The sequence below is a fragment of the Cervus elaphus genome, chromosome 8 (assembly GCF_910594005.1).
Source record: "Cervus elaphus chromosome 8, mCerEla1.1, whole genome shotgun sequence".
Classification (NCBI taxonomy): domain Eukaryota; kingdom Metazoa; phylum Chordata; class Mammalia; order Artiodactyla; family Cervidae; genus Cervus; species Cervus elaphus.
The window spans coordinates 16,235,399-16,261,524 of record NC_057822.1 but is presented as its reverse complement, the minus strand read 5'-3'; the positions used below and the strand labels follow the sequence as shown (position 1 = coordinate 16,261,524).

The 26,126-nt window shown below is 48.8% G+C and overlaps 1 protein-coding gene and 1 long non-coding RNA gene across 4 annotated transcripts; both read right to left on the bottom strand.

Annotated features, from left to right (window-relative positions):
• Nucleotides 1-2,397: 2,397 nt before the first annotated feature.
• Nucleotides 2,398-7,924, bottom strand: LOC122698552. 2 transcript variants are annotated; one of them, XR_006342365.1, is made up of 3 exons: nucleotides 7,621-7,924; nucleotides 4,049-4,197; nucleotides 2,398-2,951 (listed from the first exon to the last, which is right to left on the bottom strand). It is a non-coding gene; the product is annotated as an uncharacterized LOC122698552 (long non-coding RNA). The 2 variants fall into 2 exon arrangements; XR_006342366.1 differs by lacking the exon at nucleotides 7,621-7,924 and adding an exon at nucleotides 4,942-4,991.
• A 7,883-nt stretch (nucleotides 7,925-15,807) lies between these two features.
• Nucleotides 15,808-25,811, bottom strand: NMUR1 (neuromedin U receptor 1). 2 transcript variants are annotated; one of them, XR_006342364.1, is made up of 4 exons: nucleotides 25,312-25,811; nucleotides 21,914-22,790; nucleotides 17,681-19,349; nucleotides 15,808-16,689 (listed from the first exon to the last, which is right to left on the bottom strand). XR_006342364.1 is itself a non-coding variant. In XM_043909699.1 (3 exons), the coding sequence occupies exons 1-3, from the start codon at nucleotides 25,312-25,314 to the stop codon at nucleotides 18,967-18,969; spliced, it is 1,263 nt and encodes a 420-aa protein (XP_043765634.1). In that variant the 5' UTR covers nucleotides 25,315-25,811; the 3' UTR covers nucleotides 15,808-18,966. The 2 variants fall into 2 exon arrangements, 1 of the variants encoding a protein (XP_043765634.1); XM_043909699.1 differs by having other exon boundaries at nucleotides 15,808-19,349.
• Between the last annotated feature and the right edge of the window lie 315 nt (nucleotides 25,812-26,126).

The following is a 26,126-nucleotide window of genomic DNA, read 5'->3' as shown; positions in this document are numbered from 1 at the left end:
TTGTAGCATGTGTCAGAACTTTCTTCCTTCTTAGGGATGACTAATATTCCATCATATGTATGAAACCACATTTTGTTTATCCATCAATCCATTGAGAGACTCTTGGATTTTAGTTATTGTGAACATGGGTGTACAAACAACTCTTAGAGATCATGCCTTCCCTGGATGAGGAAATGGCAATCCACTCCAGTATTGCTGCCTGGGAAATCCCATGGACAGAGAAGCCTTACAGGCTAGAGCCCATGGGGTAACAAAAGAGTTGGACACGACTTAGCAGCTAAACCACAACAACGAACAGTGAATGAGCTTAGAAGACCCCACACCAGGGCCCCTGGCACTGAGAATGCAGAGTCTTAGCCACAGGACCACCAGGGAAGTCCTCCATGGTCGTGTCTAATTTTGGTGGAAGGAGCCAGTACAAACAAAAATCCCAGAAATACAGAAAGGTGGAAGACGGAGGAAAGCCCTAAAGAGGCAGGGGATGGAGACTGGAGTTCAGTGAGGGGTGGAGATCAGTCAGGGGCAGGAGGAAGGTACCTTAGGAGGGGAGGAGGCTGCAGATCCACGAAGAGTATACAGGTGATGGGAGGGGAGGGGTTCTACGGCTTTATTTAGTAGGTGATGTTACCAAATGAGAGTGAGAGAATGGTCTGGCTTCTGGGGAGAAGAGGGGGTCATGAGGACAAGAGAAATGGAAGACTTCTGGGGAGCACTGATGGCCCAGCCAAGACTGGAGCCGGGGGTTTAGACCTGTCCTACAGCCTCTATCCCCCTTTGCTCCACGGTGATTGTCCAGCTGAGTTTTTCCTCCTTAGTAGCCAGGACCTCTGCTGGGAGGCTGTCCTGAGGGTCATTGATGCCATCTGCCTCTCCTTCCCTGGATGACAGGGTGGTTCTCTGGCCTTCTCAGAGCCTGGCAGAATGGAAGAGGAATCCCACCCCTGGAAATCAGCCTGTGGCTCATGTGATGCCCAGAGAGTTTACTCTGGTGAAGGCCCATGAGTGCACACCTGGCCTGAGCCCCTCAGTCAGTTTGGTATGTCTGTCTTCCTACGGGATAGGGTTGCACAGGGTGTCTAAACATTCTATTCTTCCAGCTGACGCCCTGGTTCACATCCCTGGTTCACAAATACCTTAAAGGAAAGTGTGGCTGCCTTTAGGGCAGAGGTTTATAAATTTGAATAGTCTAAGTGCTAGGAAGGCAAAGAATAGAAAAAAATAAACTGCCAGGATATAATCAAATGTTATTTTTACATGCTATAAGGTACAAATATACAATGCCAGAGATTGCACTTTAAATTTGACATTGAAAAAATATATAATTTGGAAATAGAAACAACTGTTCAAATTTCCATAATTTATTACTCTTCAGATTTGAAATTCAAAACCTGACATTCCTTTCTTATTCCTCAAGATGTCAGTCAACAACAGGCGGTGGACTTTGTGTTGCAACACACAGCAGAGAATTCGCCCTTGAATCCTTTAACTGGGAGCCACATTTAGGTTTTCTTTAGTTTCATAACAGAGAAGAGCTGCTTACAAACATAAGTACTTCCAAACATGGACAGAATCTTTGCACAATGGTGTTTATGTTTAGGGTAACCATTCCCAAGATATCTGTAGAATTCTGGAATCTCAACATCGGGGTATTTGGCTTTCAGTGTAGTATTGCACTGCAATTCACTAACTTCCATTTGTTGCTCTTCATTCACATTATGAATCCTAATTGAGAAAGGGGAACTGAACAGTATCAGTTCATTCTCATAAAGTGTGAAATTGGAGAACCTTTTTTGGAATTTAGTCTTCAGCTCTTTAATTTGAGGAATGTAGTTCAGGCCATCATTTTCATTTTCAGAAACTAACTCCAGCATTCGAAAGTGGGCCAGGTTGTTCTGTGCCAAATGAGTCTCCCAAAGACACAATTTCACCAGAAATGAGTCAACTGAATTATACATTTGTGTCACCACCTGTGAATGCCTTTCTAGAGAAATAGCCAACATGTTTAGATTTGTCACAATGACGACCAAAAGGCAAAGTCTCTGACCCAATCTCTGCTCGTAAGCTGAGGCACAGATTCTCCTCCAGAGGACATGAAAATGTCAATTTCTTCCACCAGTTCCAAAAACTGCCTTAGGACTACACCATGACTCAGCCACTTCAGTCCCGTGGAGCAGAACACGCTTCTGTATTGTGCATCTAACTCATCAAATAAAGCACCAAACTCTCTGTGGTCCAAGCCATGGGAGCAGATCCAGGCTACGGTATAATGCTGGGAAAGACTGAAAGCAAAAGAAGAAGAGGGTGACAGAGGATGAGATGGTTCGACAGCATCACCGACTCAAAGGGCATGAATTTGAGCAAACTCTGGGAGACAGTGAAGAACAGGGAAGCCTGGTATGCTGCAGTCTATACCAGGATCTTCCCTGGAGGCTCAGCTGGTAAAGAATCCACCTGCAATGTGGTTTCAGTCCTTCTGACCTTCCTCTTCCTCTCAGCCTTTGTCGTCACCCTCATGATCCTGCTCATTTTCCTTCACCCCCAGGGAAAGGCTCCTCTCCCCTTAGCCCGTGTAGGACACAAGGTTTCTTTTCTAGAATCTAAATGAAAACCCAACTAATCAATTACTACCGCACAGACTTGCTGAGAATGAAAATAACAAATTCATCTTTGGGAGTAACTGCTCGTAAGTCTGACTATATACACACATCTAAGACAAAAAAATTCACTGTCATTCAACCTTTTATTTTGAAATAATTAAAAAAAACCTCAGCCCTCTTCTCATGGTCCTCAAGTTTGGCACTCCTCCTGTCTTTTGGAAATTTGGCCCCTGTGGCTCCCTTCCTACATGGTGATATTAACTTCTCAGCAAACAGGACCAAGAAACTTTTTTTCTTGATTTTATTTCCTGGAGCAGTAGTAATCTTCCTACTATTCTTCTGAAGGACAACAACCTGGAGGAGGAAAGTAAAAAAGTGAAAGTGAAAGTCGAGTCTGACTCTTTGCAACCCCATGGACTGTCCATGGAATTCTCCAGGCCAGAATAACAGAGTGGGTAGCCTTTTCCTTCTCCAGGGGATCTTCCCAACCCAGGGATCAAACCCAGGTCTCCCTCATTGCCGGCAGATTCTTTACCAGTTGAGCCACAAGGGAAAACCAAGAATACTGGGATGGGTAGCCTATCCCTTCTCCAGCGGATCTTCCCGACCCAGGAGTTGAACTGGGGACTCCTGCATTGCAGGCGGATTCTTGACCAACTGAGCTAGAGGACGAGCAACAATAAAGAGCTGTCTCCCCTGTGGCCAGGAGGTGGCAGTCACACTGCACAGTCAGCAAGTGCAAGGTCTGCTCAGGCCCACGTGTTAGCATCTGCGCTGATTTCCGAGTGCGAATTTCTCAGTGTGCAGTAAAAGGATCACCAGCCCCTGGATTACCTGGCATGCTTGCCTAAGAAAAAAAGAGGAAAAATTCTTGGGACTTCACTTAGAGCTTTAAAATCAGAATCTCTACAGGAAAGAATCTAGGTTTCTAAAACCTATGCAAGCTACCACCTAAGAAAATACACCAAATCAACTACTGTCTGAGTAGCTCCACGTGCCTGTGGAATCCCAAATCTCTGCACACAAGTAAAACACTAAAGGGGGGCTTCCTTGGTAGCTAAGCAGTAAAGAATACACCTGCAATGCAGGGGATGCAGGAGACGCAGTTTCCATCCCTTAATTGGAAAGCTCCTCTGGAGTAGGAAATGGCTATCCACTCCAGTAGTCTTGCCTGGAGAATCCCATGGACAGAGAAGCCTGGAGGGCTACAGTCCAACCATAGGGTCACAAAGAGTCAGACACGACTGAGCTCTGCAGAACACCAAAAGAGAGGGACCCACACTGGTACCTGAAACACACTCAAGAATGACAGCCAGGCCCCCAAAGTTGGACCTCATGCTTCCCAATTACACCATCAATTCCCATCCAGAACCACTAAAAATTGGGCATGGTATTTTAAAACTCAATGACTAAAGATGAAAATTTTAGCAGAACACTGAAAGAAGACTCACCATATACAAAAGCCAAAAATGAAGAACTATGGGAGATGGATGACCTTATGAAAACACAGCAATAGGTCAGATATCTACAGGTCAAGGAGAGGTGCCTCAGAAGTAACCAATGTGCCAACAACTTGATCTTTGCTGTCTGGCCTCCTGAACTGTAAGAAAGTAAATTTCTGTTTTTTTCAGCCCCCCATACATCTGTGGTATCATGGCAGGCCCAGCAAAACATAAAACATAACTGATTACACATACAGATCTCAACCCACATCACAGGAATAGATGAGTAACTACAATAAAATGTGACCAGCATTATTGGTTATGAACAAAATTTATAAGCAAACAGAAGAAGAACCAGTTCATCAGGCATAGGAATGACATGGGATCAGGGAAGGCATGTGAAAGGGACTGGAGATTGAATTAAACAATTTTGAGGAGCCAATAGTAGGGCCTGTTAGCTTAAAAGTTAATCTAACTGTGATAATACTACCATATGCTGCACCAATCAAAGCAAACTGTTACAGGCAACACATTTTAAAGAGGAATGACGAAGGGTTGCCGGTGTGAACAGTCTAGAATCATATCATGTGCATTTCAGTTTAAGGAAAGTATAATGTGACTACTCTTATTTTCCTCTGAGCTAATACAATCTGGGTTTCAAAACAAAAGTTACATTCATCAGGAAATTTTTTGGATCTGACTGGTATAGAGAGTTAATGCACCATAATGTGGACACCACAGAACAGTAGTTGCTCTCCTATCTATGTCTACTTAACTATGTCACACCAAGTTATGTCTGTGAAAGGATTAAATGACCATCTCAATTCCAAACAGGAGTTATTAACTTGATACCTATGAGATGCAAAGCACATATGGCTAATGGGCTACTACATGGTACTCACAGTTCAGTTCAGTCACTCAGTTGTGTCCAACTCTTTGCGACCCCATGAACTGCAGCACACCAGGCCTCCCTGTCCATCACCAACTCCCGGAGTCCACCAAAACCCATGTTCATCAAGTCGGTGATGCCATCCAACCATCTCATCCTCTGTCATCCCCTTCTCCTTCTGCCCTCAATCTTTCCCAGCATCAGGGTCTTTTCCAATGAGTCAGCTCTTTGCATCAGGTGGACAAACTATTGGAGTTTCAGCTTCAACATCAGTCCTTCCAATGAAAACTCAGGACTGATCTCATTTAGGATGGACTGGTTGGATCTCCTTGCAGTCCAAGGGACTCTCCAAGAGTCTTCTCCAACACCACAGTTCAAAAGCATCAATTCTTCAGCACTCAGCTTTCCTCACAGTCCAACTCTCACATCCATACATGAACACTGGAAAAACCATAGCCTTGACGAGATGTACCTTTGTTGACAAAGTAATGTCTCTGCCTTTTATTATGCTATCTAGGTTGGTCATAAGTTTCCTTCCAAGGAGTAAGCGTCTTTCAATTTTATGGCTGCAGTCACCATCTGCACTGATTTTGGAGCCTAGAAAAATAAAGTCAGCCACTGTTTCCACTGTTTCCCCATTTATTTCCCATGAAGTGATGGGATCAGATGCCATGATCTTAGTTTTCACAATGTTGAGCTTTAAGCCAACTTTTTCACTCTCCTCTTTCACTTTCATCAAGAGGCTCTTTAGTTCTTCTTCACTTTCTGCCATAAGGGTGGCGTCAACTGCGTATCAGAGGTTATTGATATTTCTCCTGGCAATCTTGATTCCAGCTTGTGCTTCCTCCAGCCCAGCATTTCTCATGATGTACTCTGCATATAAGTTAAATAAGCAGGGTCACAATATACAGCCTTGACCTACTCCTTTTCCTATTTGGAACCAGTCTGTTGTTCCATGTCCAGTTCTAACTGTTGCTTCCTGCATACAGGTTTCTCAAGAGGCAGGTCAGGTGCTCTGGTGTTGGTCCTTTAATGGACCAGAACCTAGTGGTCCAGAGTCGACGATAAGAAAGTAAGAGAGAGAAAGAGGCTGATAGTGCTTGTTGGTCCTTTAATGGACCGGAACCTGGTGGCCTGGAGAGTAAGAGAGAGAAAGAGGCTGATATCCCCTGGTTTACGCGGAAAGCCGATAGAGTCCTGTTCTTAGGGCTCGCGCTGCTGCACGTAGGCACCGGGCGCCCTCTCGAGTGGGTGAAGGCAGTGTGCCTTCTCGAGAGGGTCTTAGAAGCCCGGGCAAGAAAGTGAGCTCAGCGGTCCTCTGCGCTCCAAGGAATTAGCCAGAAATAGAGAGAGAGAGAAAGACAGAAAGAAGGAATAGAAAGCAAGAAAGACACCGGGATCAAAGCTCTGATGGAGCAAAGGTGTTTTAATCAACATGGCGTGGGCATATATACTGTCTTACAAGGTGGTTATTCTCAGCAAAGACAAAGATTAAAATTCCAGACTTACAAAACATAAGACGATCCCTATCAAAGAGCGAGAGTTGCAAACAATCACCTTTTACCGTATGGCTCATAAAAAGGAAAAGGGTACTTATCACCGTAATGAGAAATGCCTGGATTCCTCAGCCCCAGAAAGGCGTGCCTCTCCTCTTAATTCCTGAATATTCAGGAATCAATAAGGGCCAGAGGGTTCCTGGCAGATCCAAAACAGCACACTGGAAGACTCTTGTTAAATGCTTTCTGACAGTCTGGAATGCCCATCTCTTTTAGAATCTTCCACAGAGTTTATTGTGATCCACACAGTCAAAGGCTTTGGCATAGTCAATAAAGCAGAAATAGATGTTTTTCTGGAACTCTCTTGCTTTTTCGATGATCCAGCGGATGTTGGCAATTTGGTCTCTGGTTCCTCTGCCTTTTCTAAAACCAGCTTGAACATCTGGAAGTTCACAGTTCATGTATTGCTGAAGCCTGGCTTGGAGAATTTTAAGCATTACTTTACTAGCGTGTGAGATGAGTGCAATTGTGCGGTAGTTTGAGCATTCTTCAGCATTGCCTTTCTTAGGAATTGGAATGAAAATCGACCTTTTCCAGTCCTGTGGCCACTTCTGAGTTTTCCAAATTTGCTGGCATATTGAGTGCAGCACTTTCACAGCATCTTCTTAGTACACCTGGGCATTTCTGTCCCCCATGAGCAGAAATAATATTTAATAAGCTTCAGCTATCTTTGCTTGAAAGCCTGTTTATGACCAGTATATTGCAATTTCAATTAGATAATGTGTCATATAAAAAATAAAATTAATTCAAAAAGTTACTGAATCTATGAAAACAAATTTGAACGCTTTGGACACACTTGATAATGCTTAAAAACTGCAGTCAAATTAGCTGTGGGTGAGCAACCATAAAAGAATGGGAAAAACTAAAAATGTACATGTAGGAGTCTGTACTCAAATTGCTCTCCTTGGTTGTTTTTCAGCTTTGCTTTAAAGAAACAAATTTTAAAGACAAGGCCTTGCAGAAGATACACTCTGGGTACACTTTATACGGAGAAGATAAGCTCCTGCAACAGTTTCCTCTCATTCTGCTCCATTCACCACACGTTTTCAGATAACTTGGATGTTCTTAAAAATTTGTAACTTCACTACCGACTGCTCAAACGGAAGCCCCCATAGCGGAACAAAATTAGTACCTACAATTCAAGTGCCTTTAACTCTCCAGACTGAGAACTCATTGTTAACTGGAGCAGCTTCCAGCTGGGCTCCCATCAAAATTAACAACATAAATAAAGGAGACTCAAGCCAGGACCCTTAACCATCACTTCCAAAATTAACCCGCACAGGGTAGTCACAGACACGTTCTCCTCGCCTTAAAACGATCGCCCCTAGAGGGCTTCCAGGCGCGGCCAGCTGGGACTGCAAGCCCCGGAAGAAGCTGCCGCATACAGCAGCTGCAGATGAGCCGAGGGAACGCTCCCAGCCACCGCTCCACACGTTAGACCCTGGCGGCACACAGCCCGGAAGAGAATGGCGCCATCGTGACTAGGCCTTGCCCAATCAGAGCCCGTGTTGCCCTCAGGCCCCACCCCAGCCGCCCTGGGAGGGGCGGGCGGCGAGCGAGTCTGGGGGCGGGGTCACCAGCCAGGGCGCGGCACGTACTGCGCCTGCGCGCAGGGTGGCCATTTTGTTCTTGGCGGGACTCTTACACAGGTGGATGGTCGGTCGGTCTCCCGGTGTGAGTTTGAAGTTGCCGCCGCCGCCGTCTGCGGGCGGCAGGGCGTGGGGTGAGCGGAGTAGAGTAGGCGAAGGTTCCCATACGTGCGGGGATGGCGGGCGATCACAAGCTAGGCACTTACTATTGGTGGAGCAGTGGAAAGTAAACACAGGCCATAGAAACAGTCCCTCTTTGCGGGCAGGTGAGCCAGGGGAGGTTCCAGGAGCTCACGTCCTTTAATCCGGTTAGGCAGCCACCTAGTCACTGCGGCGTGGTCGTACTATCCGCCATTTTTCAAGCCTAGAAGGAGGCAGGGGCCTAACGTGAGGAGGAGTGGAGACCGCAAACTGGCAGTTGGCCTCTTGACCCTGGGGAATTTCCCCTCGCTGGCCACCAGCGTCTGAAGCTGCCCTCAAAGCAGTTAGTGACAGTAATGTAACCAAAAGTATGGTTCTGCCTGCTGCCCAAAAGCCAATGAAGAGGCAGAGTTGGTGGAAAGAAAAGCTGCTTTATTTTGGATGCTGGCAAGGCGGGGAGGAGGAGGAGGCAGATACCTATCCAAAGGCTGACCGCCGCGCCCCCCACCCCCTCCCGCAACGCAACCCACCCCCTCACCACCCCCACTAGCCCCCCAAGCAGTCAGGGGGCAATAGGTTTTATAGACAAAGAGAGGGGGTTACACATAGAAACAGAGACAGTCATGTTCAAATTGGTTGTTGGTGGTGTGACCGTGGTCATCTTCAGTGTTTTAAGTAGTTAGTCTTTAGTTCCAGGGTCAGTCTGTTACTATTTCAGTGAAACCAGTTCTTGAAATTGTGGCAGCTTATATCATGGGCACCATGTAGTTAACTTCTTCCACCTGGTGGGAGGGTTTCAGTATTTGTAAGATGGCTCACAAGATATGGCTCAAATATTTATCTATAGCCCTTGAGAAGGAGCTTAGTCAAGGATCCTTGACTTTGCTTAATGACTAAGCTATTATTATTTGGTCTCCTTGACTGTTTTCCTTTGTTTCTGCATTTTCTCACTTTTCTGATTAAAATTATTCTTTGTCTAAAGTTTTTCCACAGACAAAAGGCAGGCAGACGTCGTGGAGGGCAAGGACCATAGGGTTCTGCTCTGTTTCAGTAATGTTCACAGCTAAAACATTAATACCTCTATGTGTGCTAGGCATTGTACTGGTTGTTTTTCATGCAGTTTATTGTGGGCTTTTCAAAACAAATCTGTGACTCAGAATCTTACTGGTTTCATTTTACATTTAGGGAAATTGAGGCACACAGAGGTTAAGAAACTCATCCAAGGCCATTGATTTACATCCTCAGTTGCTTAATATGATCTACTTTCTTTAAGCCATCTTTAATATGTTCTCTCTCAACAGTCATTTGTACCATTAGGCCCTGTAGTAACGGATCAAAATTTTAGGAATTATACCCACATTGGGATTTTAAAAAGAGAACCTTGAGTCACGTGTGTGTTTTGGGGAATGAGAAAACATGGCCCTGGGTAAGGGACCCTGCCCTGTCCTAGCTCCAGAAAGTCCCAAATTAGGGGGAAAAGAATTGCCTACATATTTTAGATTTGGTACTTGACTTAGTGACTAAACAACAACAACAACTTGACTGAAGATAGTAAAAGAATGTTGACCAATAGTATTTATCTCTGAAATGCAAGATGTTTCAAGTAAGTCAAGGTCAGACTAACAGACTAAAGGAAGAAAATACCATATTATTTTAGATAAACCGTATGTGTGAAAATGTAAGATAAACATCTGGTGGCAAAAAATTAAGCATTCTTATTAAAATCCATGGTGCTGATTAAAATCCATCAGTTCAGTTCAGTTGCTCAGTCATGTCCAGCTCTTTGCGACCCCATGGACTGCATCACAGCAGGCTTCCCTGTCTATCAGTAACTCCCGGAGTTTACTCAAACTCATGTCCATAGAGTCGGTGATGCCATCCAACCATCTCATCCTCTGTCATCCCCTTCTCCTGTCTTCAGTCTTCCCCAACATCAGGGTCTTTTCCAAAGAGTCAGTTCTTCGCATCAGGTGGACAAAGTATTGGAGTTTCAGCTTCAGCATCAGTCCTTCCAATGAACACCCAGGACTGATCTCCTTTAGGATGGACTGGTTGGATCTCCTTGCAGTCCAAGGGACTCTCCAAGAGTCTTCTCCAACACCACAGTTCATAAGCATCAATTCTTTGGCGCTCAGCTTTCTTTATAGTCCAACTCGCACATCCATACATGACTACTGGAAAAACCATAGCTTTGACTAGACAAACCTTTGTTGACAAAGTAATGTCTCTGCTTTTCAATATGTTTTCTAGGTTGGTCGTAGTTTTTCTTCTAAGGAGCAAGTGTCTTTTAATTTTATGGCTGCAGTCACCATCTGCAGTGATTTTCAAGCCCCATAAAACAAAGTCTCTCATTGTTTCCTTTGTTTCCCCATCTACTTGCCATGAAGTGCTGGAACTGGATGCCATGATCTTAGTTTTCTGAATATTGAGTTTTAAGCCAACTTTTTTCACTCTCCTCTTTCACTTTCATCAAGAAGCTTTTTAGTTACTCTTTACTTTCTGCCATAAGGGTGGTGTCATCTGCATAAGAACTTGGGATGTGGGTGTCACTCAAGACACAGCAAAATTATGACGGAGCAAAAAAATTATGACAGATTTGGTCATATTACAATTTAAAGCACTGGATGCAAGATAGCTTGCATAAAAATTTTAAAATATAAGGAACAAATTGGGAAGCAATACTTGTAACATAATAAAAACTGAGTATCAGAATATGACAAAACTATGGGCTTCCCAGGTGGCTCAGTGGTAAAGAATCTGCCTGCCAAGCAGGAGACGCTGGTTTGATTCCTGGGTCAGGAAGATCCCCTGGAGAAGGAAATGGCAAACTGCTTCAGTATTTCTGCCTGGGAAATCCCATGAACAGAAGATCTTGGCAGGTTACAGTCCATGGGGTCACAAAGACTCAGAGACAACTGAGCAGCTAAACAACAACAGGTGAAAAACTATAATAAGAAAAAGGCAAGGAAATAATGGGCAAAGGATATGAAAAGTAACTTTCAGAAGAAATGTAGGTAGTATAAAAAGAATGAAGAAGTACAACCACCAGGAAAACATCATTTAAAACGATTATACGATACCATTTTATCCATCAAATTAACAGAAATTAAAATATCAACAAGGGTTTAAGGATTGTGGGAAAACCGGTGAGAAGGCAATTTGTTACTGTAAGAAGAGGAAAGATATCTACCTATCAAAATTTTTAGCTGGGACCCTGTAACAAAAGGCAGATTAACAAGATAAAAAAATACAGATTTATTTAAGTTTGATGTGACCAGGAGCCTTCATAATGAAATGACCTGAAGAATTGGTTAAACCTGAGTGTTTTGCTATGTCTGATGAAGAGTGGAGGGTGTGACAAAATGTGATAGGATGGAAGGGAGTATAAGTGTGTAACTAGCTGAAACAGCAAGGCCTCTGTGTTCAGATTCCTCTTGGCGTTCCTCAGTCTTGGAGAAAACATACTCCTTCCCTCTGGTCAGAGGGAAGGCACCTCTCATGTGAGGGTTTTATGACCTGCTTCAGGGGAAGGTCAGGGAGTCCTTTCTGCACCTGTTGTTTTTCCAGTGCAGTTGGCTTAAAATGTTGAGCATGCCAAGGTGCTTATTTGGGGGTAGAATATCCTGAATCCCTTCATTACAAACACCTGGAGAAAAACTTGGCGATTTCTTGTTGAGGTAAAAATTTTCCTTCCTTAAATTTAGGAATTCCACTTTTCTCACCTAGAGATAAAGGATCACACTTAGGAAAACACAAATATGTGAGTCTTTATTGCAAGTTTAAAATTTATTATGGGGAATTCCTGGTGATCCAGTGACTAAGACTCCATCCTCCCATTGCAGGTGACCTAGGTTTGATTCCTGATCAGGGAACGAGATCCTACATGCCACAACTTAGAGTCCATGTGCTGCAATTAAGACCAGGCGCAGCCAAATACATTTTTCAAAAAAATTTTATGGACATTTTCAAACATACATTATTAAGTAGAGTATATAATGAATCCCCTTTTACCCATCACCTCAATCACTTCAATATTTTTGCCACTCTTTCTTCAGCTATTCCCTGCCCCACTTTTTTCCTCTCCTTTTTTAATTTTTTTGACTTGAGTATTTTAATAGGAATTCCAGGCATCCTATTATTTCACCTGTAAACACTTTATTAAATACTGCTACATGCTGTCAGGATTACTACAGTATTCTTGCCTGGGAAATCCCATGGACAGAGGAGCCTGGTGTGCTGCAGTCCATGGGGTTGCAAAGAGTTGGACACGACTAAGCAACTAAATGACAACAATAGCAATATCTAGTCTGTGTTCAGTTTTCTGTCTCAGAAGTGTCTTACTACCATTGGCATGTTTGAATTAGGATTTAAACATTTCCACGCGTTACATTTGATGTGTTTTTTAAAAGTTTTCTTACTCTGTAATAGAAACTCCCTTTTATTTTATCTTTAGGTCTTCGTTGCTGCAAGTGGGGGCTACTCTTCATTGCAGTGTGCGGGCATCTCCTTGAGGCGGTTGCTCCTGTTGTGGTGCCCACATTCTAGGCACATGGGCTTCAGTAGTTGGGGTGCCTGGGCTTAGTTGATCCGTGGTATGTGCGATCCTCCTGGACCAGGGATCGAACCCGTGTTTCCTGCATTGGCAGGCAGATTCCTATCCACTATACCACCAGGGAAGTCCCAGAAACTCCCTTTTAAATACGATTTATTTGTTGAAGAAACTAAGGCTTCTTCAAATTCTTATAGAATTTGTCCTTATACTGGATTTGGCCTGCATCGTTAAGGTGTCTTGAGCATACTCTGCCATCCTCAGCGATCTTGTAAACTGCCAGTCAGATCTGCAAGCTTCCTTTCATTCAGCTTCGGTGGAGTTGGGGGGAGGAGTTTTTGGTTTTTTGTGCAAGACCTAGGGTTGGTGTACTTCTTTTTCATCCCTCTAGGAGGCACTTAACATCTGGTTAAGTGACCACTTCTAGTGATGGTAACACTGATTAGACAGTTTAGGCATTGTCAGCTTCATCCATCCATCATAACCATGGACCTTCTACCAGATGGTTCTAGGCAGTTCTCTTATAAAGCAAATGATTGAAAACAATCTTTTGTGTTGGCTAAAATGTTCATTAGGTTTTTCCATAAAATCCTACGGAAAAACCCCAAGGAAATTTTTGGCCAACCCAATATTATCACTGATGGGGGAGAGTATTTGTGCAGAAAATGACAGATATCAAATTGCAAAAAATAGTGATTAATTTAGGTGTGGGGAATAGAAGTGATTATTTGTGTAATTCATTTTTTCCCCAAATTTAATAGAATGGGAACAAAAAATAATCCTGCCTGTGCCTGAAGGCCAGACAGACGAGGAAACAGACTGGAGGGAAGGTTTCAAGTCCAAATTCCAGGAAGAGCAGCCAGGGAGAGTCCAGAGAATGACAGCGAAGAACTTGGACTGCAGTCAGCTTTGCTATTGTTTTTGCCTATCCAGTGTCCATTCCTCCCCCTGTTCCGTTTAGGGTCCCCCCCCCCAATAAATTCAGTTTTGGTGGAACTGTCACTATAGATGCTCCACCCTTTCCTGGCCACAGTTCAGGGGCCAGTCAGCCTCCTTCTCCCACAACTTTTTTTTTTTTTTTTCTCCCACAACTTTTGAGCACTGAGCAGCTTCGCCTCCTCCTGGAAGCCCGCCCTCCACTGGGGCAGGTGCCTGTCTTCTGTGCCCGCAGAGTTCCAGCTGTCAGAAGCCTTTTATTCCAGTGCCTGTATGTCCACCCAGCTCCCCACCCCCACCTTATACAGTGCCTGGCACATGGTACTCAGTACTTAGCTGAATGAATGAAGCCCACATTGCTTAGAGCTGATGAAGGTACTTGAATGTCAGATTAAAAGATCCCAGGGAGGGACTTCCCTGACTCCAAGCTTCCAATGCAGGGGATGCAGGTTCGATTCCTGGTTGGGGAACTAAGATCCCACATGCTACCAGGCATGGCCATAAAAACCAAAGATTAAAAAATAAATGAAGATCCCAGGTACTCTTACAGATGTTCCAGAAAATGTGGCAGCAGCTTCCAGGCCTTCCAGTCTAGTCCTAGCTTGTGACCACCTCTCCGGAGTCAGGGGACTCTTACCCAGCCAGGTACAGCCTTCCCTGAATCCTTACTGTCCCCCAGTTTGGCCATGGCCTCTCTTCCTGAGCGGCCCACCAACTGTCCCACTCTGCCTGTGCAGAAGCTTGAAAGAAGGTGAGGCTGAGCTGTTGCATTTAAAGAGGCCACACAAGGGGACATGTAGTAACTACCATCCTCAAACTAACCCTCGTAGACTTACGGACCCAGACACCCAGGCCTCTGAGTCTCTTATGTGTGTGCAGGCAGGTTGCACACCCTTTCTTTAGAAATGTATCTTCCGATCCAGACTGACTTTGGCCTAAGGCCGGACTGACTTTTTAAAATTAATTAATTAGATTGCACTGGGTCTTAGTTGAAGTACATGGAATCTTCAGTCTTCATTGCGGCATGCAGGATCTTTAGTTGTGGCATGTGGAACCTTGTTCCCTAACCAAGGATTGAACCCAGGCCCCCTGCCTGGGGAGCAAACAGTCTTAGCCACTGGACCACCAACCACAGAAGTCCCCAGTCTGACTTTTGAGTCAGGATTCGAACCCAGGCAGCCTGACCAGAGTCCTTGCTCACCAACTAAACCCTATTGCTTTGTCAGAAGAAGCATACTACAGTGCTTAGAAAACGTAAATGTATTTCTAGGATCAAATTCCTTAAGCCTGTCCTCCTCATTCTTGCCTCTTTTAAAAAAAAAAAGTTTTAAAAATAGAAGGAGTATTAAGTATTACAGACTGCAGTTTGGGGTTTTAGAACAATCAGTAATAATATCTGCTTATCTTAAGAATATGTAAAGACAACCACTAGTAGAACAAACAGAGTCTGTACCCTTCACAGCAGGGGGTGGATGGATCTGTTAAGGTTCTTGGTTACAAACAATGGCAAACAACTCTGACCAACTTACGCAGGAAAGGAATTTATTGAAAGGCTCTTGGGAGCTCGTAACAATAGTTCTTGGAAAAACCTGGGCTTTCCAAGAGCAAATGGGCAGAAGCCAAGGCAGGCTGGGCAACTGGAGCCCCAGGGGCAGCGTGGATGGGATGCTGCTATTAGCACTGCTGCCCTGAGGTCGTGGGTCTTAGCATCACTTGCTTCCTACGTGGGACCATCCAGCTGCCTGAGTACAAGTCATGGGTCACAGTGATGTCAGTGATGCTGTGTCCAGAACGCTTTCAGTTTCTGTATTAATAGTAGGAGCCTGGGCTTGGTCTCCCAAGTCACACATTGAGGGATTCCCCTCAAATCAGTTGATAATGAAATACTAGGGAGCCCTCCAAGAAGGCAGCTCCTCTCTACAGGGAAGATTTGGGACAAAGAACACCTGGTGGATCTGTTAGAAGACAAGAATGAGGAAGAAGGAGACACTGAGAAGTGTATGAAATGAGATAGGCTCCCAGACATCAGGACTCATGTGGAAATGCCATCTGTCTACAGAAGAGTGGATGTGAAAAAAAAAAAAGAAAAAAAAAAAAAAGAGTGGATGTGAAGTGCTGCATGCGTTATATTTCCTGAGCAGATACTTTTAACAGAAGGAAGGGTGGGCAAACGTAGCTTTGTTTGTTGATAACACCCATCTTGGTGAGTTCCCAAAGAAAATAAACCTTTTTTTCTGAGAAGGAAAGGGTGATCAACCCGACCTTCAGAAATACTTGTAGAGAGGGTTGTGTGTGATGGACCATGGTATCTAGGACCCTCAGAAAAGAAGTGAAGAGCAGAGGCAACTGATGGACTGGGAGAAAGAAGAGCAGCTGAGAACCGGGAAGGTTAGACGTGGTTAAAGAATAACTATCACTTATAGAGCAACAGAGCGGGAAGGAGGCAATCATGGTCAAGAGCTCCCACTTCCAGAAATTGAAATGCTCCTGGAGGTCCTGGGAGTGAGGAGGTGACCACGGGACCAAAAGGCCGGGGTGGGGAAGAGTGTCCACAGCTGTAGGAAAGACCAGGAGCGGATGCTAGGGTCTCAGTGGACTGTCCATGTGGGCTTCAGCATCACCCAGGATCACAGCAGAAGAGGAGGAGACGGGAAGCAGAGCAGCCCCAGCCTCTTGAACAAGGAGGAGGAGGGATGTGTATGACTGTAGCCAGGACAGGAGGTGGCGAGCCCCAGAGGAGCCAGCACTCACTTCCTGGGAGTAGCACTGGGCACTCGGCAATGCTGCCGCACACCCCACCTCCCCCACCACCCTGACCATGCAGAAGAGCAGAGCAAGCTGCAGAAGACGCTGTATCCCAGAGAGACTGGGATCTTGCTGGCTGGCCTTTCCACCTCCCCGCGTTTCTCAAGGGCTGAGCCCAGAGCTGCTGTTTCCACTTTCCATGGTAACCAGTGACTCATGACAAATGGGACCTACCCACTGATGTGCTATGGAGACAGTCGAGAGACATACATCAGATTTACACTAAGAGCCCAGGTCTTCTGATAACTCCCCTCCTCTACGTTCCCCCATCTGCCCAGGGCTTCTCTGCCCATAGCAGGCCCTTCACAAATACTGACCAAAGCCTCAGGAGCACGTCAGCTCTGACCGTCACTTAAGAGAGGCTCCAGGGAGTCCAGTTAAGTCTGGGGGAACAACGGCAGGCTCCAGCCTGAAGTCTGGCGTTGGCCACCACCCCAACCAAAGCCTCCGGGGAGCTCATTTCAGAGACAACATTGGGTCCTCACGGCTCTGCACAGCCTCTTTACACAAGCTCCCTTCTCAAATTTGCCCATCCTATCTTATATATGGTGGTTACCTCTAGAGAGTAAAGCTATAGGTGACTTTTTCTTTTCCTTTAGGCTTAATCCTTCCTTAAAAAGAAATTGTAGTAAAATACATATACAATTTACCATCTTAACCACTTAAGTGTATAATTCAATATTATTCAAGTATATTCACATTGGTTTGCAACCAATTTCCAAAACTTTCAAACTGAAACCGTGTTCCCATTAAACAACTGTTTCCCCCTCCCCCCATTCCCTAGCAAGGGTGGTTTTTAATTACTTTAAATTGTTTTCGTTTTTGCTCATTTGTAATTTCCAATTTTCTAAAATGAGTATTGTTTTTACAATTGAATTTCAAAAACCCCAGAACATTTTGTACAATCTCCTCCACTTTGCAGTCAGGGTGCCAGGGGCCTGAGCTGGGGAGAGTCTGCAGGGAGAGCCCCGTAGCACACAGAGGCCCTACAGCCCCTCGCCAGGGAGGCCAGGATTCCTTCTGCTGCAGTCCCCCCTCAGGAGGAGAACGGGCCAGGCACTGTAGCAGGACAAGTTCTGGCCATAAACTGGCCGTGAGTCCTGGCTGAGCACCCAGCTATCCATGGGGATTCAGGATGGAGCTTCACTTCAGGACTTAGCCCGCCTCACTTCTCACCTCAGGGCTTTCCTAGCGGCTCTGCAGTAAAGAATTTGCTTGCAGTGCAGGAGATGCCGGAGACACCAGTCGATCCCTGGGTCGGGAAGATCCCCTGGAGGAGGGCATGGCCACCCACTCCAGTATTCTTGCCTGGAGAATCCCATGGACAGAGGAGCCTGGTGGGCTTCAGTCTATGGGGTCTCAGAGTCAGATATGACTGAGCATGCATGCACCCTCTTCTCACTTCACTGAGCCCCAAGCAGTGCTCACGGGGCACCCCTTGTCCTTGGGTGGCCCATGTCTCTTGTCCCCAGAGATTCTCTGGCCAGTCAGGCCCAATGCTCTGCTCATCTCAGGCCCCCAAGCCAGCATGTGAGCAGGTGAGAATGGAGGCAGGCAGGGGCCTCTGCTCACACACGTGGTGCCTCGGTCGGTGCCAAGTCTCACTTTCTCTAGGACAAAGAATGTTTACGGGTGGCTCTGGAGGAGGTAGGGTGGGGAGCTTGTAGGGGTCAGGGCAGGAGTAAGGGTTGAAGGTAGTGAGGATGTGAAGGGTAATTTCCGCCTTGTTAATCTGAGGGTATCTGTTACCAGCAGTGACTTCTGCATCCACACAGAAAACCAGCCAAAGCGCGATGCTCCAGAGGGTCAGGGCCTCTTTTGTTTTGCAAATAAGGGGCCCAGGCCTGTAAGGAGAGGCAATTTGCTTGATGCCGGGTCTGGGGTGGGGGTGAGGGACAGCAGGGGAAGGAGGGTGTGAGCAGGAGGTAGCAGCACAGCTGAGATTGGAAGCAGGTCCCCTGGATCCCAGGCACACCTGCCACCTGGTGGCTCCACCAGGTGGAAATCCCAGAGCAGAATAAGTCAACTGGGGGCCACGGAGGGGTTGGGTCAGAGGAAGGTCCCAGGTTCCCAGGTGCACCAAGAGCTAGAGGGGGCAGAGTGGACCAGAACCGGAAGCTCAGCAAGAAATGGAAAGGAAAGGAAGGGCTGCCCCGGAAACACTTCAGAAACTGGGGGTGGGTGGGGGAACCCCCAGATGGGAGTCTTGCCATGCCCACTTAACCAGCCATGATGTTCCTACCAGGGCAGGGCTGTACCAGGAGGCCTGGAGGCCTGCAGGGCAGACAGCAACCTTATAATCCTTCCAATACATGGGTGGGGGCAGTAGTCAGGTGCCAGTCAGTTACTAGGCTGAAGTGGGGAAGGGGGACAGAGGACAGCCCCCAGAAGAGGCAGGTGTGGCCCCCCATAGTTGGGTGTGACCTTCTGGCCGCTTGGGGTGAAGCGGCATGAGGCTCTTCTCAGGAGCGGTCCATCCCTTGCCGGCCCCCTGGGCCACCGTTCTTGGCCAGAGGCTGGGCCTGGCTTCCCGGGGAGCCCGTGTCACCCAGGGTGCTGCCCACGGTCACCCTGCTGAGGCTGTAGGAGCTGTGGTGGGCTCTACGGCCGCGGCACTGGGTCCCCGGGCACAGGGCCTCCTGGAAGGTGTCCCGGAAGCGGGTGGACATGAGGCTGTAGAGCACAGGGTTGGCGGCCGAGCTGAGGTAGAAGAAGACTCCGGAGATGACGTGCACGTATTGGAAGGCCAGGAGCAGGCCCTCGGTCCACTGGGACACGAAGCTCCACATAAGGCGGTCGACGTGGAACGGGGCCCAGCAGATCCCGAACACGATGACCAGCACAACTGCGGGCAGAGAGGGGGCCTGTTCTCACCTCTGCGCCTCTCCCACAGGCCATCCACGCCCAAGGTCCAGCTGGAAGCTTCTAGAAGTCTGTCTGCCCTGGCCACACCCCTTTAGGAGAGGCTGCTCTCGCACCACTGCCGCTGTCTGGCCAGTGGGCTGTGCCCTGGACCAGCCGTGGACACCCGAGCCAAGCCTGGCCTGGCCCGGTTCTCTCGGCGTGGAACTGGAACTGAGTGTGTGACACAGAGAGCGCGGCTAAGGACCCCTCTGGTGACACTCGGGGGCCATGCCTACTGATGCATAAGCAGGGAGAAGCAGGAGAATGGGGCCTGCGGTCAGAGGACAGTAGACGGGGAGGTCATGGAAGGAAAGGGACATGAACACACACACACACACACTTGCCTGCCTTGGCTCTAGAAGCCTCCGCAGCCCCAGCCCCCAGCTCCGCTGGGCTCAGCTCAGTGTCCCTTCTGCATGCACTCCCCTTTCTTTGACAGCCCCCATCCCACCCCCAGAAAAAAGGCAGGAGAGGCCAGCCAAGCCTTCACTCTTTCTCCGGAGCTTCCCTCCAGCCCTGGTTTTAATCGTGCCCTTCCTTGGATCTCTGCCATCAGATCTGCCTTGATTTCTGTCCCTTGTTTCTTGTGTTTGCTTCTCCAACTCACAATCCTTCCCCTGCAGTGTCTTCCCCCACTTACGGCCCAGTGTGGCCTGCCAATCAGAACATGGCTTACAACATCCCCAGCACACGGCCTGGTGCATAGTAGGTCCTCAGAAAGTGAAAACAGGAGGCAGAGAAGAAAGCCAGAGCCCCAGGCCAGCAAGCAAAGCGGCCTTAAGAAAACACCCCACTTTTCCAGGGCAAGAGCCACCCCAGAGGCAGAGACTCTGCCCCAGTGGGCAGGGAGGTGGGAGGTAGCAGGGGCAGGTGGTCTCTAGCGCAGGGGGTGAGCACAGAACTCCAGGTCGGTCCCACCTTAGGGGGCGGTACAAGTGACTGTGGGCTCTGGGACACTGTTCTGGGGGGTGAGAGGAGTGAGTCCCTCTCTGGAAGCACAGCAGTCCCCAGTTAGCTGGATAAAATCCCTTGGCTTTGACCGAGGTCTCACCTCCATCCTGCCCTGGCCCACCCCACCTACCTGATTCAGACCCTGAGGGACTGGGTGGGGTGGGGGAGGGTATCAAGGACTGGGTTAGCATCAGTCTGCCTGGTTTCCTCAGGACCACTGTTTATGACAAAGTGCTAGGCCTAGGGCCATCAGATTGTTACACAACTGTTAGATCGATTAATGCCCACAACTTAGGGGAATGGTATTAACTATCTGTTTAGGAGTCCTGTGTTATTGGAGTGTGCAGAAGCTGTCACGTCCTGAAGGAGGGCATGGTCACCCACTCCAGTACTCTTGCCTGGAGAATCCCATGGACAGAGGAGCCTGAGAGGCTATAGTCCATAGGGTCACACAGAGTTGGACACGACTGAGTGACTTAGCATGCATAGGGCACAGTAAGATCCAGAGTCTCAAGCCAGCTGAGCATGCCCTAGCCAGCCGCAGCCCCCACTTTTGTCCTGATCACATAGACCCTCACAAACATGCCTCTAATGACCTCTTTTTTCTCTCATTCATTTTTTTTTTTTTTTTTGGCCATACCGTGCAGCATGCGGGATCTTAGTTCCCAGACCAGGGATCAAACTTGCACTCCCAGCATTGGGAGTGCAGAGTTCTAACCATTGGCCACAAGGAAGTCCCACAACCTCTTTTAGATCATGGTCACTCGTGTGGTCCCCAATGAGCCGCAGACATAGCATGCAAGAAATTCATCACCTTGCCTTTCCAGCACCCCGCTCCCCTTCTTTTGGGAATTTTGCTCCCCGGGATCCCACCATGTGGATCTGTGGGGGCTGCTCACCTCAGCATCCTGCCACTCTGTCCCATGACCTAAGCCCACCAAAGAGAATCCTTCCCTGGGATTTTCAACTGCCACTAAGGGAAGAGGACAGTTAGTTCCGCAGAAAAGGAGAACTCTGGGTCTGAGGTCATGCCCCCAGGATGCTTAGGGAAGGACAGAACCAAGACATATTTGGGAGCAAAGATGAGAGACCTGGGGGGTCCAGAGCCCACAAACAGCTCCATCATCCTGGAGCCCAGCTTCTGTCTGCGTTTGTTTCCACGAGCCAGCTTCATGGTGATACCTGTGCGTTTGCACCAAGTCTTGACCTTAAAACGGTCAAGACAGCAGCTCTACTCTTGCTGTCTTAAGGTTCTTAATAATTTTTTTAACAAGGGACCCTGAATTTTCATTTTGCATTGGGCTCCACAGATAATGCAGCCGACCCTGCTATGAACCATTCACATTTATCTTCCGTGTCAATTTCTCACGAGCTAATCTAAAAGAGTATGCACATATGTGCACGCACACACGGGGATGGAGAGTGGGGTTACTCCCCCTCACGCTAAGCCCCCATCATAAACCCAGACATTCAGCCCCTTCCACCAGGCCCTGGAAACCCCCAGCTCCATGCCTAGCACCTGGCTCAGCACCCCTTCCCAGCAGCAACACTTACACAGCATCTTGGTCACCTGTGTCCGACCCCGATCCTGGAGCCTGCGGCTGTCGCTTGTCCTGGCCCTGCCCTTGGCCTCCTGTCTGAGGATCAGCTGCCTCTCACGCCGCAGCCGCAGGCCGATGAGCAGGTAGAGCACGCTGATGGTGGCCATGGGCAGGCAGAAGAAGAGCAGCGCGGTGGCCTGCACCACCAGGTTGTAGATGGCTCTCGGGCGCACCAGGGTGCACACGGCCGAGTCGGGCACCGGGCCCCGGCAGGGCACATCTAGCTGCCGGATGCCGTGCAGGCTGGTGTTGGGCAGAGAGCAGAGCACCGCGAAGCCCCAGATGGCTACGAGCACGCGGCGCACGTGGGCGTGCGTCACCACCGACCTGGCCCGCAGCGGGTGCACCACGGCCACGTAGCGCTCGATGCTCAGGGCGGTGACGTTGAGCACCGAGGCCAGGCAGACGGTCTCAAAGAGCAGCGTGCGGAAGTAGCAGCCGCCAGCGCCCAACAAGAACGGGTAGTTGTTCTGCATCTCATAGAGCTCCAAGGGCAGGCCCACGAGCAGCACCAGCAGGTCCGACACAGCCAAGCTGAAGAGGTAGTAGTTGGTGGGTGTGCGCATGGGCCTGTGGCGCAGGATGACCGTGCAGGTCAGCGCGTTGCCCACCGTGCCCACCGCGAAGATCAGCAGGTAGGTGACACAAATGGGCACGAACAGCTCCGTCTGCTGGGGCCCCAGGTACTTGAGCCTGAGCTCCTCATCCGTCAGGTTCAGGTCCTGGGGGTCAAAGGGTCCCAGAGCCCTGCTGCCATTGCAGGGCACCGGGCTCCTTGAACCCAGGGACCTGTCTCCAGGGAGGATGGAGCAGTTGAAACAGAGAGGAACCTGTGAAATGGAAGAGAAAGTCACTTAAGGAATCTGGCTCTATCCTAATTCCAGCTAAAGGTGCCATTGACACCACGAGGGCCATTATTTTTTGTGCCACAGAGAAAGGAAAACTCTGCCATCCATTGTAAGACCCATCACAATTTCTTCTTAAAAATGTACATCTTAGGGACTTCCCTGGTGATCCTATGGCTGACACTCTGTGCTCGCAATGCAGGGGGCCCAGGTTCCATCGCTGCTCAGGGAACTAAGATTCTGTATGCAGCAACAAAAATCCTGAGTGCTGCAACTAAGACCCAATGCAGCCAAATAAACAAAATTTTTTAAGAACTCCCCCCAAAATATACATCTTAAAAATGATTTTTTAAAAGTGGGACTTCAATTTTTTAAAGATTTATTTTCTTTTGGCCATGCCGGGTCTTCATTGCTATACAATGGACTTTCTCTTAGTTTCAGGGAGCGGGGGCCACTCTTTGTTGCAGTGCTCAGGCTTCTCATTGCAGTGGCTTCTCTTGTTGCCCAGCACAGACTCTGGGTGAATGAGCTTCAGTAATTGTGTCTGGTAGACTCAGCAGTTGTGGTGCATGGGCTTAGTCACTCTGCAGCATGTGGGAACCTCCCAGACCAGGGGTCAAACTTGGGTCCCTTGCATTGGCAAGAGGATTCTTAGCCACTAGACAACCAGGGAAGCCCTGGGACTTCAAGTTTTAATTGCACAAGCTACTGAAACCTTTGGTTAGTGATGGAAACGCTCAAGCATGCGCTATGCCATCAGCAGTCCCTTTCAGTCTCTCCCCTTCCAAGCCATGGACTTTGGGAGAGACACTCAGTTTGGGCACCTGTAAAATGGGCACAGTACACAGTATCACTTGGTCCTGAAGAGCAAGGAAGGGTTCTGGAAACACCTGCTTGGATTCAAATCCAGCCTCACCAGTTTCGAACTGTGGGACCATTTGCACGGTAACCTCTCTGTGGCTATTCCCTTATTACAAGGATCCAGAAATTTAATCCATGAAAGGTATTAACACACCATCTGCCTGATACACAAAAGGGCCTGATTACATGATCTTACTGGGAGAACTGGGTCACTGGGGATCAAGCAAGGTGAGTGAAAGGGCCCAAAACTATAATGCTGATCCGAAAATTAGTGCTTGCTTCTGTTTTCTATTCCCCGAACTGTTTGAAGTCGAAGTATTTGACACCTTTGATGCTGCCAGTTCTGAGGTTCACTCTTCCTCCGGGGCTCCCCATCTCTTTGCCAGTCCACCCGAGAGAGTGGGGCTTCCCAGGTGGCGCTAGTGGTAAAGAACCCTCCTGCCACTGCAGGAGACATAAGAGACTCAGGTTCGATCCCTGGGTTGGGAAGATCCCCTGGAGAAGAAAATGGCAACCCAGTCCAGTATTCTTGCCTGGGAAATCCCTTGGACAGAGGAACCTGGCAGGCTACAATCCATGTGGTCTCACAGAGTCGTACACGGCTGAAGTGACATAGCACGCAGATAGCGTAGCTAAGGACCCTGGCTATGAAGCTAAACAGACCGGCCTGGGGTCAAGTGCCAGGTCCGCCATCCTCTTCTGTGACAGGCCCTCACTGTGCCTTAGTCTCCTCATCTGTAAAATGGGTAAGTAGGTACAGCCTACCTCCTAGCTAGTTTCTGGGAAGAGTAAATGCGAGAATTAAGTTCTCAGGAATGTGCCTGATAAATTTCAGGTGCTCAAATCCAATGCATAGTGACATCATCCTTACTTCTCACCCAGCAAATGAAGGACAGTCTAGGGGACATGGGGCAGGGGCTGAACGGGATTCCCCTGGTCCTGTGGCTTGATGTGAAAGACCGGGAGCTGCCCACCTGAGCCTGTTCCTCAAACCGGCCACCACCACCTCCCCTCCCTTCTGAGCAACCGCCGATTTTCCGGCTTGTTTCCTGAATCCTCTCCCTGGATCCTCGCCCCAGCTCCATTTCCTCTCCTCAGATGCGGGTTCAGGGCTCCGCTTGCCCACGTACCTGTGTACCCACCGTTCAACTTTCTTTTTCAGGTCCTTCTCTCCCATGGATTCCAAGTATTCTTCATCCCGAGTATCTTCTCACCAAAGCCTGCACCCAGAAGCCTCCCCCAGCCTTCCTGCTTCTCTGACACCGAATCCCAGCATTTTGGGATGGAGAGGCATCTTTATCCCCTCAAAAGTTCCTCCCGCCCCTGCCGCCCCCGCCCTGCCTACCCGGATTGCTGCGAGAGCTAAGCCGGGACCGCGGCGATGAGGTGCGAACGCCCAGGCGCCGACCCGGGTTCGAGAGAGAGGCTCCTACGAACCCGGGGAAAGGTCGCCGCACCGCAGCCCCCATGCCTCGCGGCGCGCAAGGCCAGCGAAAAGACAGGTATACCCAAGGAGGCTGCGAGTCCTCCGGAGAGCGGGGTGGGGGCGGGGGGCGGGACGCGTCTCAACCGGCCCTGCGATCCCTACCGCTCTGCGGCGACCCTCCGGGCGCCTGCCCACCGCGCCCACATCCCGCACACCTACCATGCCGCCTGCGCCCCGCGAGATCCCAGGGGCCGGGAGCCCACGCGCCGAGCGCGGGCCGGGCGTCCTCGCACTGATCGACGGACAGAAGCGGCGCCAGAGAGGGCCGACTGGCCGTCTGGAGGCTGCCAGCCCGCTTGCAGCCCGCCGGTCGCCCCGCCCGTCGGGGGCCAGGGGTGCTTTGGCCCGGACAGCCAACAGGGGGCAGTGGCGTCCCCTCAGCCCAGCTCAGCCCCCCTCAACGACTGAATCCGGACACACTTATCTGGGGGCCCCCGGACCCCCCAAACCGTAGCGATTGTCTTTCCAAGTGTTTGATGGGAGGCGCTTCCAGGAACACCGGAACCCTCACAGCAACCCATTTTGCAGATGAGCAAACTGAGCCTCAGAGAGATGCCACTGGAGTGATCAGGGTCTCACATTTCTGTCCCCATGTTCCAGCATGCTGACTCTTCGCATGACACCTTCTTATGGTGTCCCTCCAGATCCCACTTTCTCCAGCCCTGCCTTTCTTTTTTTTTTCCAACCCTGCCTTTCAAACCTACCCCCAAGGACATCCCACCAGCCCCTCCAAATCAACAAGCCCCAAAGGGTCTCATCTCAGGCTCCTAGGCTTCACGTGGGGTTCCTCCCCTTCTGTCTATCTCAGTCCCTGGACAGCAGTCTCCACCCACTCCCCCTTGACCCCCTCTGCCTTCGGGTCCTCCAGCCCGTAAGTGCAGGTCCTGGCTGTGCCCCCTCCCCCAGGACTGTTGTAGGACCCCAGGACTCCACTGTCCCTCTAGTGTGGCCCCCCACAGCCCAGCCATTTTCCT